Source organism: Falco rusticolus, chromosome 1 (genome assembly GCF_015220075.1).
Source record: "Falco rusticolus isolate bFalRus1 chromosome 1, bFalRus1.pri, whole genome shotgun sequence".
Classification (NCBI taxonomy): domain Eukaryota; kingdom Metazoa; phylum Chordata; class Aves; order Falconiformes; family Falconidae; genus Falco; species Falco rusticolus.
The window spans coordinates 102,154,638-102,170,712 of record NC_051187.1 but is presented as its reverse complement, the minus strand read 5'-3'; the positions used below and the strand labels follow the sequence as shown (position 1 = coordinate 102,170,712).

The window sequence follows — 16,075 nt, the reverse complement described above, 5'->3', positions numbered from 1 at the left end:
AGCAAGTTCCAGAATAAAACATCAGTCTCGAAGTGCCACATGGCTATTCCTCATGCATTAACAAACCATTAAGTGCTGTGAGCTCACTCCTGCTCACAGCCTGTCACCCATTTAAACAACTCATGCCTGCAAAGCAAGGTTGCCTACTCATGACTTACTAATCTACATGAGAAGCTCAGGTCCTGTTTTAGGTCCGTCAGCATGCAGCCCTTCCAGGTACAGAGAAACATTAATGTACCAATTAATACAGAACTAGAAACAAACTACATGTCACAACATTTATGGTCTTTGTCTCATGAGGTTCAAACAAAAAACTAAAGTATGGCTTTCTTTAAGGACCTAAGCATGACTATTCAGCACTTGGTATCAGTGTTACTTTTAACCTAAATAAAAAGAATCTGGAAAAGGTGCACTCTGTACATTCCCACTTGAGTTCCAGTTGCTGAACTGCCACTGCTTTTGATCTGAAGATTATCAGCAAACAGAAAACTGTTTTCTTAAAATCACAGAGCTGCAGAGAAAGGCTAGAAGAAAGGTAGGAGGGTGGGTGTGTGTGTGCACGTGTACATATATGTCTGAAGGTAGATATACTGTCTCTCAACACCAAAAAAAAAAAGTAGTATCTTTTGCCCCTTTCCAGTCTTGTCTCTTGCTTACTAAGGGCTTGTGGTTATCAGCTCTCAGACAGGACTGAAGTATGTCTGAAGCATGTGGACTTCTTCAGCCCTGGGTGGAACACTTACTTCCTGTCTTAGTTTCTTTCACAATTTGTCCTCTCTTTTTTGCCCAACAGCTTTCAGTGAATTTAGTGGCTGAACTCCATGAATCTTCTTTTGTGCCTGAGATGTTATTTAATAATCTCTTTTACCAGATTTTTTTATCCAGTACAGTAGAAGCAGTTGCTGAACCTCACTTATTTCTGCCACTGTTTAAAGGTCAGCTTAATGTTCCCAGGAGATTCCTGGGGTTTATAGTACTTACTCCTATTTTTTCAGTGTTTTTTCGGCAATGCTCAGAAAAACAATTTCGAAATTCTAGCACTTCTGGTTATGCTGGAAGTATTTAAAGAATCTGTGGAGCAGGATCTACTGACTGAAGTTCAGAAACTATACATAAATTAGAAGCTTGTTTTTATTTTGCATCAGCACAATGCAAAATAAGTTACAGTAGCTACTGCCACACGAGGCTGTGGCTAGGCATGAGGAACTACAGTCTGTATTTAGGACAGAAGCATCATGCCAACTTGCATTATGCCTGGACAACAGCTACCTAATTCAGAAATAAAAATACTAGTAAAAGCTAACAGTGCTTTTTTTTATTAATGGGAGAATTACAACTTCCATTCCCTATTTATCACTGTTTCCAACTGTTCCACAAACAAAACCATCCTTAGTTATTTCCAATCTGCTGCTTTATGGCAGGCAGTGAAAGGAAGACAACTGTGCAGAATATCCTTAAGCAGTTCTTTACCTCCACACTCCCTTTCATGACAAATTGCATACATACCACTGTATCAGGGGTCAAAGGGACTAAAAATGATTTTAAAAAACCCACCAAAATGCTCCTTTTACCCACTTCCCCCTCTGTTAGAGGGACATCTACAAATTAAGTATTAATCAAAACTGCTAACATTTCTGACAAAGATAAAACAGTGGTATTACACAAATATTAAATTTCTGAGTAAAGACAAGATATGCCTGGATTCTCTAACGTTAGCCTAGGCAAACAGGAACGGGCAACGAGGAACAGTTTCTTCAGTAATGATAAAACAAATCTTCCTTATTTTTAGAACCATTAAGTATTTCAGGAAATAACTGTATGAATTGTCATCTTGGTTAAATCGAAAATTTTTGTGTTACATGAGAGTTCTGAAAACCACAGAATTTCTGCTTCCCCCCTCCCCCCCATATACAGGTGCACCTCTTATTTTGCACAGAAAGAACACTAAACTGCAACAAAAGCTAGAAACTTTACTCTCAATGCAGCTAAATTAGTTAAGACAGAATTTTAATCACCTCGGTATCCACAACAGCTGAAACAAGATGGTACAGTTTATTTGCTCCCAGGAAACTTAGGGACTGCAGATAATCAAACCTCAGAGCCCTGCGAAATTTTTCTCTGGGATCCACTTCACTCAAAATAGCACCTTCTCTGAGACACATCTCAAAAGGAATAAAATTACTCTCATAGTATCTCTTCAACTAGAAATACAACTGCTTTCCCAAATTGCCGAAGAAATCCAAATTCGTATCTTCACAACAGGTATGTTAAAACTAAGCACTCCTACCTAACATTTCAGAAGAACTTAATAGTCTTCATAAAAAGTCAGCTGCATGAACCAGGAGTTGGGCTTTGCTCTCCATGCTGCCATTCCACAGTGCCTGTTGCATTCTGTGTTCCTCAAGTGCAGCAGTTTCATTTGCGATAGTATCTATCCCCATGGAAAAGATAATCAACAGCTGTATGCCTTGCATGGATTTTACCAGATGTTGGCCAACTTTAAACTCCTTGGCCTTGGTAATCTAGAACGGTGTCTTTGTAAAAGCCAAGTGGTGAATGACTAAACAGTTTCACCTTGCATCTACTTTTTAAAAATAATATGCAAATTAATGGTTGGCTTTTTTCAGTTTCATTCTGAACAGTCTGGATTTTGTTGACCTCGTATCCTTATGACTAACAGACATTTCTTTTCCAACACAGAAATAATGAACACCACAGCAATGTTTGAAATCCTTTCCAGAAAGGAAGAACAATAATGTCATCATCACCGAACAGCTTCAGTCCTCCTCGATTTCTACCGCATAGGTTGGGGGATCAAGGATGCACAGATGAGACAAATCTCCATGCCAGCCTCATACCTCAGATTCCAACTACTTACCAATGTAAGAGCAAGGACAAAAAACCCACAGTTCACTAGTAACAGTTCATTCATATTTGCCAAACTCAGCAGTTCATCGCAACAACTGCAAATATTTTCTAAATGCAATTACACATTCTTGGCAATTTAACTGATGGAATAAATGAGACAAAAGTAACTAACCCAGGGAGCACTGGAGCTGGTCAGAATCAGCATGCAGAATTCCAACTTGCAAAGCCACAAGCGTGGCACAAGTTACCAGGTTTCCATGCCAAAATCACCACATGTGGCTCCAGCTCTACCCAAACTGTGTCCTGCCATCCTCCCCACTGCCTCTAGCAACACCCAGAAACAGGTACGTCACAGGGAAGTGCAGGACACATGTAATACTCAAGTGTGGAGTAATCCACCTCCTCGGCACTTTCCTATTAGTCTTAACAGTCTGAGTCTGGGTTTAGTTTACTAGATTTTTGTAGGATTTGAAAATATCCCAGACATTTCTTACCCTTAACGTTAACTCTAAATACCTTTACCTGCGGCCAGTTCACATATAGTCCTTCTGTATACACTTCTGAGTTTTTATTAACTTTGATTACTTTGTTCTGTATTTATTATTGTTAAACTTAGCACCTGAACACTTAAAACAAAAATAAAATCACCAAATCCCTTAGTGAATATTTATTATGAAATTATAAAGCCACTGGAAATAAGAAGGAACTTTTCCTGACACATGAGACTAATGTCTCCAAGCAGAAGAAAATTATCAACCGTGCCCTTGAGGTCTTGCCCTGTTGCCATTTTAAAACAAGGAAAATCTTGCCTTTGGCTTCAGCACGAGGATCAATATCTCACTAAACCTTGCTATGCTATTTGAGATGACAAAGAATACAAAGTCACTCTTTCTATAATAATGCAAGCAACATCAAAAGCACCGCATCTCACTGAGCTTCACTGCCTCGTGTTCTTGTGCAGCCAGACCCGGTATCAGCACTGTGAAGTGAGTCGTTCTACAACACTAACAACAAAACACAAGTTCAAAAGCCAACGATCCAAACTTGCACATGTACCTCTCTGCTATTAAACCCAACCTATTTTCCTGTGCTTAAAGAATTGCATACATGTTTGCAAATTAAACTAGGACCTCTTAACTGAAATCTCAAAAGGGAAGGAAATCTCTTTTGGGACAAGAGGCCTATTACAGAGTAGGAAGCTTGCCATTAGTTTTAAGGAAACAGTAATAAATATTGAGCAACAGTCAGAAATCAGAAATAAATTTTTTTTGACCAGTGCAACTAAAAATTTTAATTGCCATTCCTCTCTAAAAATTAATCCAGAATATTATTAAACAAACCATACACAGAAGAGGAAGAAAATGTGCAAGTCAGTGATTCCCAAGTAGAAAAAGGTAGTTAAAAGGATCACCGAGCCCTTGATGTGATACGAGGCTACAATCAATCTGTTGCTTCTTAGGATGGGGACGCTGCTAGAAATTCAGCGTTACCTACACAGGAACAACAAACTGCATTCTTGCCTTAACCTATACGGTAACTGGCAATACACCACCCATAACATTGAGTATGCTCCCAACTGTATACTTGAAAAATGTTTTTATTTTAAAGAATTTGTGATATTTGTCCAGATAAGACACTAATATAATCAAAGAACCATGCAGCTAGGAAGGGAATTCTGGAAATCTCAAGTCCAAGCCCTGCTCGGTGCAGGGCACATTAAAGCAGGTCCCTCAGGGCCGCATCCAGCTGAAGTTTCAAGTACCTCTGATAACACAGAACCCACAATTGCCCACGAAAACAAGTGCTGAACCATCCTCAAGATAAAACACATGTTTTTATATCAATTTTGAAATTTTTGTCTTCAGACCTGCTCCTGTTGCCTCCCATCCTTCCTCTATACCCTCCTGAGCAGAGTCTGGCTCCATGTCCTTTGCCACTTCCCACTGCTGGCAGACAGCAGTAAGTCTCCCCTGCCTCTTTGCAAGGCTGTCTTTAGAGGCTGAACAAAAACCCAGTTCTTTCAGCACACCACAGGCTTCAGCGCTGTGACTGTCTCAGTATCCTGGATCTGCTCCCGTACATTGATGTGCTTGACCAGGGAACCCAGAACTAGACAGAGCATCCAGACGCAGCCTCCAGAATTGCCAGGGAACAACTGCTTCCCTTCAGCTGCTGGCTCCATTCTTGCCGATACAGCCCAGTAGACACTTGCTCCCCTCGTACAACCAGGCACCTCAGGATTTCACTTTCCCCTCATCACCTTACCAGGCCACTGCCAGGAGCCAACTCCGTGAACAACCACTGCCAGATCAGCGTAACAACCTGCCTGTATCCTGCCACCAGCAGACTATGCAATCCTACAGCGAGAAACCATGCCCAACCACCATTGCTGTCATTCAATCCTGTCTAACAGGTAGATTGCAGCCTGAGAAACCATATGGCAATATTAAATTCAAATAAAATGCAGTAAGAAAATAGAATTTATATGATTTCTTTTAAGCTTCTGAAGCAAGCATGAGAGAATGTCATGCACTCCCCTAGCAAAAATGCATCCACTAACAGACAATCTGCAGTGCAGTATCAGGACTGAAAAATAGGAACATTTAATTTCAAAAAACATTTCTGAAAAACATCCCTCTCCTACCTACATGCCAAACCTTGATAAACTTCTTCAACCCCATGTTTTGCTCAGGGTTCAGTGTGACAGGAAACAAACCAACAAAAGAAAAGACTACAGGTTCTTCCCACCACAACAAAGGCATGTGACCATTGGCTTGTTACTGTCATCTACAGCTGCCCGGTATTCCACCTGCTTCTCTCTTTCCCACTACTTAAATAGTTTTCCGTAATGAAAAAAAAATCCTAGTTATTTTAAACATTGCTTTCTATTATCAAAGATTAATAAGCACCAACTTGAACAGTGAAAACACAAATCATCCTGACTCTGTGCTACGACAACCATCTGAAAGCAAAGCATATAAGCTATGCTTTGCCCTCTATCCCAATTTCTGCTTCTCTAAGAAAAAAAAACAAAAAAAAGGACCACCTTTCACTAGACCAGATTCACACAGACCTCTGTGCAAAGGGCCGTTCACGCACATAACTTTCACAACAACATGTCTGCTGACATGGTATGAAGAGCAAAGCAAGATGTGAATACCCTTGCAGGAACTACCTACATGGAAGGACACCAATGTTCACATAAAAAAAATAAAAATCATACACAGGGTCCTTTAAGGCATAAAATATTTGCACTTTACCCTTAGGACTTATGTTGAAAAAGAGATCTGATATACAGCTGAAGTATTTGGTTTCTCACCATCATTCACTCTTTTTCAGGGTGCTACATGCCTCATTTCAGCATATACAATAAGCAGCTGCTACTCTTTTAATGGAAAAAGAAATCATGTAGAAACAGAGCACTGTCACTCAACAGCTGATCACCAAAAACAATATAAGAAACTTGTCCTCCTAACTCCACATCTAGTGTCCGAGACACTGACAACAACCTAGTTTACTTTGCAGATACAGGAAATGAGCTATCAGAACTGTTAGAAAAACTATCACGTAAACCACCTGGACATCGAATGACTATAGTTCGCCAATCAATCTGCGTCACTGTCTTAATTAAATAAACCACTAACTACAGCATCAGACCATCTAGTCTTTCCCTCATCCCACAACTTGTTTGCTAACCCGTAAGTCAGATCAGCTTCACTACAAGATGGCAGCCTAGCTGAGTCACAGTTTTATTTAATATTCATTTGCACAATTCCTTACGACAATTCAGGAGGCAAAACTATTACTGGATTATTCTAACTGCAAAACAACCACCCTTGAAACAAAAATTCCCAATAAAGACACACTTGTGCTGAACAATCATTCTTCACAGCCAGACAGTCAATGCTTTATTTGGAAAATAAATATAATTCCAGCTGCAACATTTTACAGTAAGTAAGCACAGCTCAATAAAACAGCACTACTTAATTACCCATGCAAGATTTGTGGGACAGCTCTTCTGACAGCTCAAATGACATCATTTCTTAAAGCTGTATTTGGTAGTCAAGGCAGACACTATATCCCTGTAAGGAGTATCAGAGTCAGATTTGGTCCTTGGTATGCAACACAGCCGACGAAAGGTTGGAGAACGCAGCAACAGGTTGTGCGAGAGTCCCACGAAGCTTGAGGACAGCCAGTACAACGACATAGACTGCAACAAGACAAATACAGAGTTCAGCTTCCCTAGACACAATGAAAACACTACAGTTTTAGGCAGCTATTCATGAACCACAACCACTGGCTGTTGCAATTTGATCCAAATCAATTTTCCTCACACAGGGCACCAATTGTCACAGCACAAGTAAAACTGGCAGGCTGCAACAGGGCTTTACCATCAGTCAGATCCTACTGTCTGTGCTGTTTTTCCACCCTCCTGAGGCCAGACCACACTGCTCCTTCTCTCCACTACCTCTGGGTTCTTCCTTCCCCAGGCTCCTCCTCCAGCCAGCCTCTCCTCAGAGCTATTTAACCACTTAGCAGAACGAGCTACACCTGCACATCATCCATGTCAGTCAACCCACTGCCTTTGTAGCAAGGCCACAGCTGCATGTTATCAATGTCAAGCAACCCACTGCCTTCATTCCTCTACAACTGGTTACTCCCAGTTATCAAGAAAAATAAACTCACCTAACCCCACTTCTCTCAATAACAATAATGGCTTCCATTTAAAATGTATTTTTCACTCTTTCTCAACTCTTTTGGGGAAAAAAAGTAATCTACTCTGGAATCTGACAACAGTTCATAAATTAATTCATATTAAACTTGCGTAAACTTCTCTATTTCAGACTAAAGGTGATGCGCCAAACAACTAGATACTTTGCTTTTGCTAACCACTGCAAAAATACCCAGAAGTAGAACACCTGGTAAAAATGAGAAGTGTTTTAACAAGATCATGGACAATTTCCTGATATAAGAACTATGCTGTTTTCTCCTTACAGTAAGAAAACACTTAGCAAACTTTTGTCTCTATATCCTTATATAAATGTTACTCTCATGTCTGAGATCACAGAAAGGATACTAACCTGCTCTAAATGTCCTTCCAAGCCCTAAATTGCAAAAATGTAATTTAGAAACAGTAAGTCTGCAGATTCTTCCCTCTGAACAAAAATACTGTAAAAAGGTTTATGAATTTAAATGCATGTGTAAACAAAACATCTTACGTGTTTTAGGGCATGCTGTAATAGAGAGCATGGTCTATTAAACACACCAGGCATTTGGGTTGCTCTTGAAGCACTAGGAACATACCAGAGTCAGAGGTTAACAGATGCATCATTAAGACTGTACTTACAGAGGGGACCGTTGCAGCCACAGGGATCATTACTACTGACACCACTCGAAAGAAATTCGTAGCAAGCTTCTGGAACCTGGAAACGTCCATTTTTTGCGAAGCAAAGATCTGAAAGGCAGAAACCCACAGACATAAGGTCTTTTTGAAATGACTAAAATGAGAAAAAAAGACAACCATGGGGTTTCCTGTAACCCAGCACTCCTGTTCAGGTATTACTTTCATTTTGCATCCTCTGTTCCAATTAACATACTGCTACAGTCTTTCATTTAACTTGTTTGAAGTTTTACATGTTCAGTCCTTTGTAGGAAATACTGTAACAACCCAGCAGAGCAGCTGACAATCATTTCAAGTTAAGGTAACTTTACACAGTCTGTCTCTTTTTCACATCTCCACATGCCAAAGCCCCAGCCTGAAGCACAGCCCTCGAGGAGAAGGCTGCCAACAGGAAACAGACCACAAACGGTTGATGGATAACTAAACGACAGCAGAATCAGGTCTACAGTCACATACGGACTTTTTTTCTCTAAGACACGCTCTGTCCACATGACACAGAAGAAACTGGAGTAACAATGAAATCCACAGGGTTAGAGTTTGATGAGAACACCTGACAGAAAAATCAAGAAGAAAAGTATTTCCATCAAATTACCTCCAAAAACGGAAAATGGAAGACTTTTTTTCTCTTTTCTGTTTGTGTTGGTTTACCTCCCCAGCAACCTTTAAAAGTTAGGGATTTTTTCAAGTTTTTAAGAAGTCATCGTTAGTTTTGTCCACAAGGTGGGGAGAAATAACTGAGGGGGTAGAATAAACCAAAACCCCAACATGTGCTTCTGGATGCTTAACACCCAGGGAGCTCATTAGAACATCATTCTAAGAGAAACTTTAGAGTCAAGACTAAATTTTACTGAGGCTCAGGTCAAGTATCCATATCACATCAGAATGTGTCATCTTTAAACAAGATACCCACATATTCAAATGCACACAACAAATTATTTTTGAGTGCTGCCCAATGCATTTAAAGCACCGATAAGCTGAGATCACCCTTACATTACTGTGTTTTATAAGTGGGTAACACTGCCTCACAGTTCTAGAAAAAAGAAATAATCCCTTTCCAATCATTCTATTTATTCCATCAACGTACCTCCACTATCAGCAAATTCACAAGCCCAAGCAAAACTGGCAAAATCCACGTAGAATCTGGTGCCGTGAGGTCTGTAAACCACAATGCTCCTCCTGCTGAAAACTGTCCCTGAACTATAAAAATAAAGAAAATACGGAATTAAGTATGATTTGCTACCTCAAGCTGGTCAGAACTGTACCATGTATTACAACCAAATCATCCAAGCTTCTAGGTACACTTTATCTACACAAGAAATACTATGAAAGCAGGAAACTTTGGTTTAACAGCTTGCATGTCAAGGCATCCTGCTATCAACACAAGTAAAGAATGGTGGGAGACACCAGGTGAGATCCAGCTTAGCTAATGACAGCCACTGACTCAGGTAAACCTGCGATAAAAACTAGCTTGATCTCAACCACCATTTTACAAGCCAGTGAGGAAAATACGCAATGCAGTAACCTACAGTGAGTACACACTTTAGATTTTGGAAATAATTACATTTTTCTTAGTAACCATATAACTTGTTGCATTTTTCTTTAGAACAGGGGTGCTCAAACTATGGCCCGTGGGCTGGATACGGCCCCCCAGGGTCCTTAGTCTGGCCCCCGGTGTTTACAGACCCTCCGCCCCCCCCCCCCCCCGGGTTGGGGGGGGGAAAACCAAGCAGCCGCAGATGGCTGCCTGCCACTTCATCCACGCTCCGGCCCCGTTTAAAAAGTTTGAGGACCCCTGCTTTAGAAGAACAAACTATAAACTGCTTTCTACAAAATAAAAACACCCATATTTTTATTAAAAAAAACCCCCATGCATTCATCTTGTCTACAGTACTCCATTTGAAAATTCACATGGAAGAAAAAAAATACAGATTAATAGGGAATGTGCTGTGGTACAGGTAGTATTACTTGCTAAATATCCTTGTCTTGTGAACCAGAAAAATCCCAAGACAATTCCCACCCACCCCCCAGTAAACCTTTCTTCAGAAAAACAAAAAATAATTAAACGCTCACACAGCCTAACAAAATGCCTCACGTTGTTCCCAGAGCTCAGACTCTTGATACTGCTTTTGAAGAGGCATCCTGCAAAGCTCACAGCACTATTACAAATAATGAGAACATATAAGAGACCAGTGATGCTCTGGATGCTGCAAATCCCTGCTGGAAGAGTTCAAACCAAAGAAAAGTACAGGTGGGGTCCAGACACAAGTTCTTTGATTACATACAGTGCAGTTTAATCCAGTACAACATGCCCAATGTACCTAATCAAAGCCTTTGAATTTTATTTTTATATTTATCCATGCCTAAAACTGTATTGTTTAAAAACTTAGCAGTGGAGTATTCTTTGTATCAGCTTATATGTCAAGCGCAGGAGATGGTGTACTTTAACCAAAGAAGCGTCTGTAAAAACAGCAACTGAATGAAAAATGACTGTTAAAAGAGTGTGTCTGTTCAGATGAATCACCTTCTGAGCTCATGGCACCAACACTGCAGTTGCGCAAAGCGAGGGACACGCAAACCCACATCGGGATCTGTACCCACACCAGCAACGTGGCTTTGAAGGGATGGCAGTTGTCTCGAATGTACAGCTCTGTAATAACCCTCCTCAGGTTTTTCTTGAAGTGGAACCTTTTAGAAAGAAAGAAAGAAAAAAAACAGCAACCCAAACCAAAACTCCTCTCACAACAGCTGTTACAGAATAACTTCTCAAATTCTGAAATAACACTCCCACAGGCTGTACGTATCAAATGTGCAACTCTGGAAAACCTGAGCCTTTCCTCTTCAGACGTGCCCCTCTCCTTTGCCAACCCCCATCCCTCACAACTTTTGGCCCTATTGCTATAAAGCAGCTTTTCACAACAAAATTTCCAACCACCATTAGCAGTGACCAGTAACTTGTCTGGTATTTTATTTCACAGTGCTTTTTGTCTGAACTGGGGCATAACTACCTCAATACAGAGGCAATCAGCCAGCTGTGTGATCTCCAGTATCCCAGCCAAGACACACTGCTACTGCACCGCGTGTGGTACTACACTAACAAAGGAACAGGACCACAACCATTCACACCTCAAGTTCCAGCAATATTTAGGTACCACCATAGCTAAGGAAAGTTTACCCGCACATAAAGACAAAAAAAATTAAAATTCCTGGATTTGGCCCTGTAATCATAAAACTATCACCAGTCTGGAGCTTTAAAACAGATACAATCTGAACAGCAATACAAGAAACGCAAGTAAGTCATAGAAGCGGCAAGAAAATCTAATCTTTGGGTAATGGTAGAATCTTCTGTGGAACATACAGACTTTCCCTCCTGCTATCCCTCAATATGGAATGAATTTATAAGGTATATAAAATTGCCATCTTACCTGGCGACCTTTTCAGACCAACCCAGTTGCTTTCCACGAACAGAAACTTCATAGCGAAGATGCTCGGCTAGTTTTTTAATCTCAGGCTGCAAGTTTTCCAACTAGCTAAAGAAAAGGAAAAGTGTTTATGGACAGTTACATGAAACAACTGCTTCCTCTTCCCACCTGATACTGCACAGATATTAAAAATGACTGCGAAGGACAAGACAACACATCCCTGAGAACCTTGTACTTTTAAGCAAAATAACATGAAAATACTAGTGAGAGGTGTTTACAGTAACAATCGAAGATGCTATCTTACTAAAAAATGAAATAAATACAGAGTTAGATTTTATAGTTTGTTTTGAATAAGAAACTTCTAATCTTCTTTCAGGAACTGTGACAAGATACTTAACAGAAAAGCCTTTAATGACACCTCCAAAAGATTTAAGGCCCAGCAGGATAGAACTTTGCAGTCACTGGAGTCACTATCCCGAGGAATAAGAGAACCCCCTACATAAGAATGTAATACCGTATTCACTTTTGCAATCACAAGGAAAGGCAGCGTTAACCGTAAAAACCAAAACAAACTAAAAAAACCCACAACCCACCGCAAACACACTGCAATAAAATTGTTTCTCGTACAACAATGCTCTTTGAGGGACCGTCACTGAAGAACCCGATGCAAAAACCACACCTGCATTTCCCAGCCCGACCTTCACGCAGGTGAACAAAGGCTCAAGGGACTCCAGCGGGGATGGAGCTGTAGCAGCTGTGCCCGCACCCCGGCGGCCGCCGCGGGACAGCGCTGGGAACCGCCCCGCAGGGCCGCAAAAGCTCCTCCAGCCTCTTCAGCAACTCCAACCGTTTTCCTCGCTCGGGGGGGGGAAGTTATTTAGGAAGCGCTGAAGGCTGGTTTACTTCAGGTTTTTATTGGGACGGCTTGGGCAAGCGCCTTCAGCCAGCACACCACGGAAGGCGCCTTGCACACACCGACTCCTGCGCTAAAGCAGCTCCATTTCCACGCAGCCCCCACGAAGCAGCGCACCCCCGCTCCTCAGTTTTATTCATACGTGTTCATATTGTATTACTTACAGGCCCCCGCCGCGGGAAGGCCTCCCGGAGCGCGGCGCCCCGCAGGCCTGCAGCCCGCGCCCCGGCGCAGGGGCACACGGCGGGCCAGGGCCACTCAGCGGCGGCGCCGTGGGGCGGGACACGCGTGGCACGGAGCAGCCCACCCCCCACCTCCGGCCGCAGGACACCACCGCGGCCGGGAACCGCCGTCCTACCAGTCCCCCCGAGGGAATGCCGCCCACGGCGGGCTGGAGGGCGCAAGCCAGGCCCCCCGCCCCGCCTCACGCAGCGAGGCGGCCCTCAGGAGGGGGGACGCACCCACCTTGGCCAGGAGGCGGCCCTGGTGCGCGGCCAGCGGTAAGGTGACGGCGGTGCGGAGCAGGGCGGCGCTGCACACGATGGTGGCCCACCAGGGCAGCCCGGCCGCCGCCTGCACCGCCGCCAGCCCCTGCTCCGCCCAGTGCACGGGCACCGACTGCGCCAGCTGCTCGTACCAGCCGCCGGGACCGCCGCTCCCCGCCGCTACGGGCGCGGCGGCCGCCCGCCAGCCCGGCCGCGCCAGCCGCCACATGGCGAACGGCTCTGCCCCGGGGCGGCGGCTGCCGCGCATGCGCCACGCGCCAGCGCAGCGCGCCCTCCCGACGGCGCGGCGGCCATGGCGGCTGAGGGCAGCGGGACGGGCAGGCGCCGCGGCGGGTTATTCGCAGCCGCTCATCAGCCGTGGGGCTCCCGCCTCCCCCAGGGCAAGGAGACGGAAAGGGCGGGCTTAGGCCCCTGCTCCTTCAGCCCCAAGGCTCCCACATGCACACCGCTCCCAGACCTACACCTACTTGCCTTCCTTTAAACGTGCTTTTCTTTTTCCTAAATAAGAATGACCTGCCAGGTCCCACAAGTATATATTCCTTTTTTTTCCTTTTTTATTGATCGAATAGAAAGCATTACAGTTGAAGTATTAAAAAAAAAAATGTATCTGCGAGAGGAAAAAAAAAAAAAAGTTCCTCACACAAGACTTCCAGATCCCCCAGGATTTAATCACTGATGCCCCGCAGGTGGCATCCAGCCTATGCAGCCCTAGCCACAGCTCGATTATAGTTCGGGGTTTTTGTTTAACTCAACAAAACACAGGTAAGAAACCACACACACTCAGATGCTGCTTTCTGACCCACAGATGTCATGGTTGTAATAAACACTGAGCGCTACTTCTCAGTAGGATTATTGCAGAATAAGACTGCAAATAATCCTACATAGCACTAACAGCTCAAGCAAAAATTTTTATTAGAGGGCTAAAGGTCATAGTGAAGATTGACAGGGCACTATTCCCCAACTCACACTATGGTGTGCTGAAGTGGAGTTTCAATTGTTTTTTCTTAGTTCTTTAGTCTGGTACCCATTTTGCTACAACCAGTTTTACACAATGCATTTGACATATTGACAGCTGGAAAAAGGAGCTTACGTTTATTCAGAGCATCACCTAATAGCCTGTATATGGACATCAATAAGCACAAACTTTCTGGACATCTCAGATATTACAATATTTAAAAGGCAATATGCTTCTTTGGACAAGTGGGTTTGTTTTTCTTCCTTCTGGCTTTCCAATGAGTACCATAATAAATATAAAATAGCACTTCTTAAATTCCAGCCTTAACAGCAGCCTGTTTAACTCATCTGGGATATTTCTTCCTCAGATTGTATCTCTCAGGAGATTAACTGTTGCCTCCAAGTGACACAGCAAGGAAAAAACAAGCTTTTCTTCAACCTTCCTGCATGTAGAATAACCAGCAACAGATCACACTGGCCCCCACTTGTCCTGCACAAAAAAATATATTCAACTTATAGATTTACTGCTTTAAACTAGATGTACACAAACAGCACGGGGATCCTGACTGGAGCTGCGTGTCACTGCTGACCGAGCCTGGCCTCACAGGACCCCAAGCCTTCACCTCCTGCTACTGCTGTTCACTCCGAGCAACTGTAAGCAAAGGTGACAGCTCCTGACCATGACTATAAGGAAATTCTCCCTTGGAACAAACCTTCATGGGGCAGGGACCCAGTTCAGAGTAAGACATTGTCTACTAGAACTTATTCTGAAATAAGCCTTCCTTTGGAGCTGGTTTTCATCAGTGAAGCTCTGCTAAAACTGCAAAAGTCTCATTCCTGAACTAACACACACCAAGGATGCACGTTCTGAAATTATATTTGTTGATAAAGAAAGGAACCAGAGGAACAGAAGCTTTGGGAGCGCTCATGGAACAGAACAGACCTTGCTGCATGAACCCAACTACAAGAATAATTTTTAATAGATGCTGCAGTGTGATACATTTAACCCTGTTTCCTGGGCAAGTAGGAGAGTTCTCAGTGGAGACAACTCTGAACATGCCAAAAGGCTGCTGTTTTTCTCAGGTGCTTTTTGCTGAAAAGCCTTTGACAGAAGGAAAATGGAAACTCTTTATTATCTGGTTACAACCGATGTATGCCTTCTCAAAAAAAAAAAACAAACAACACAGATTTGGGAAAAGCCCTCTGATAATGCCCATTGTTTTTTGGTTTGTTTGTTTTTGGGTTTTTTGTGTTTTTTTTTCTTTTATAATGTACTTAAATTACACAAGTAGAAAAGTTATGCTTATTAATAGTTTAATGTATGAAGGAAACATCCAGATTTCTGAATATGAAGGTACATATCTCACATTAATTTAAGTCTACATAAAGTAGAGCCTCTATACTGACATATTGAAATTTACTTTCTGCTTAGCCATTTGTTATGTAAACAATTGTACATTTATTTGCCATTCTAAAACTTCAGGATCAAGTTTACATAATTTTGCTAAATTTTCTGTGTTTGCTCAGAAGCAGTTTACAGTACTAAAACCAACCAGCCAAAGAACAGCTTCAACAGAAAGTTATGTCAAAAAAAAAAAAAAAAAGGAAAGGAAAGGAAAGAGTAAAGGCTAACTAAGTTGAAACGTATGATGGTGGGGAATGGGCGGTCACAATGTTCACAGAAAAAGGTCAGTTAGTAAGTTCTTCTGCAAAAAGCCTACACACTTCAGTCAAGCACATCAGTAGAATGATCTGGGAGCACATAAACTGTTTCTGCCATTTGTGTTTTCCTCTGCAAAAAAGGAATCTCAAGGCTAGCAAGTTGATCCCACTCAGCCAAGCTGGTTCATATGCACACTGTTCATGTGAGGTGTCCAAGTTCCAGTCCACACCTGAAAGAGAAAGTTTCATTTAACATCAAGCTTCAGGGCTGCTTAAAACAGTTCCAAAGCCAAAAAATCACTCTACAGTGCTTATGGTTTTCACTACAACTAAGGCTCAACATCACACAACA

General features: G+C 42.5%; 2 protein-coding genes across 7 annotated transcripts in view; both read right to left on the bottom strand.

The window, feature by feature from the left end:
• Positions 1–6,747: 6,747 nt before the first annotated feature.
• LOC119150066 (cytochrome c oxidase assembly protein COX18, mitochondrial) lies at positions 6,748–13,338 on the bottom strand. Of its 2 annotated transcripts, none has more exons than XM_037392183.1 (6): positions 13,067–13,338; positions 11,692–11,792; positions 10,791–10,954; positions 9,354–9,466; positions 8,216–8,323; positions 6,748–7,078 (listed from the first exon to the last, which is right to left on the bottom strand). In XM_037392183.1, the coding sequence occupies exons 1-6, from the start codon at positions 13,313–13,315 to the stop codon at positions 6,905–6,907; spliced, it is 909 nt and encodes a 302-aa protein (XP_037248080.1). In that variant the 5' UTR covers positions 13,316–13,338; the 3' UTR covers positions 6,748–6,904. The 2 variants fall into 2 exon arrangements, with proteins under 2 accessions (XP_037248080.1, XP_037248088.1); XM_037392191.1 differs by lacking the exon at positions 13,067–13,338 and adding an exon at positions 12,368–12,720.
• A 2,020-nt stretch (positions 13,339–15,358) lies between these two features.
• ANKRD17 (ankyrin repeat domain 17) overlaps positions 15,359–16,075 on the bottom strand; it is a 94,620-nt gene continuing 93,903 nt past the window's right edge. For all 5 annotated transcript variants that reach the window (XM_037392134.1, XM_037392154.1, XM_037392144.1 and 2 more), the window contains one exon: positions 15,359–15,953. In XM_037392134.1, coding sequence (XP_037248031.1) covers positions 15,894–15,953 — 60 coding nt within the window. In that variant the 3' untranslated portion in view covers positions 15,359–15,893. The remainder of the gene's footprint in view (positions 15,954–16,075) is intronic.

Bases quoted from the DNA above. Each gene is read 5' to 3' on its own strand.
- LOC119150066 (XM_037392183.1), bottom strand. From the start codon at position 13,315: ATGTGGCGGCTGGCGCGGCCGGGCTGGCGGGCGGCCGCCGCGCCCGTA. The intron at 11,793-13,066 runs GTGGGTGCGTCC...TTCTTTAGCTAG, and splicing joins AGGGCCGCCTCCTGGCCAAG to TTGGAAAACTTGCAGCCTGA. The intron at 9,467-10,790 runs GTGATTCATCTG...TTATTTTTATAG, and splicing joins TGGTGCCATGAGCTCAGAAG to TTCAGGGACAGTTTTCAGCA.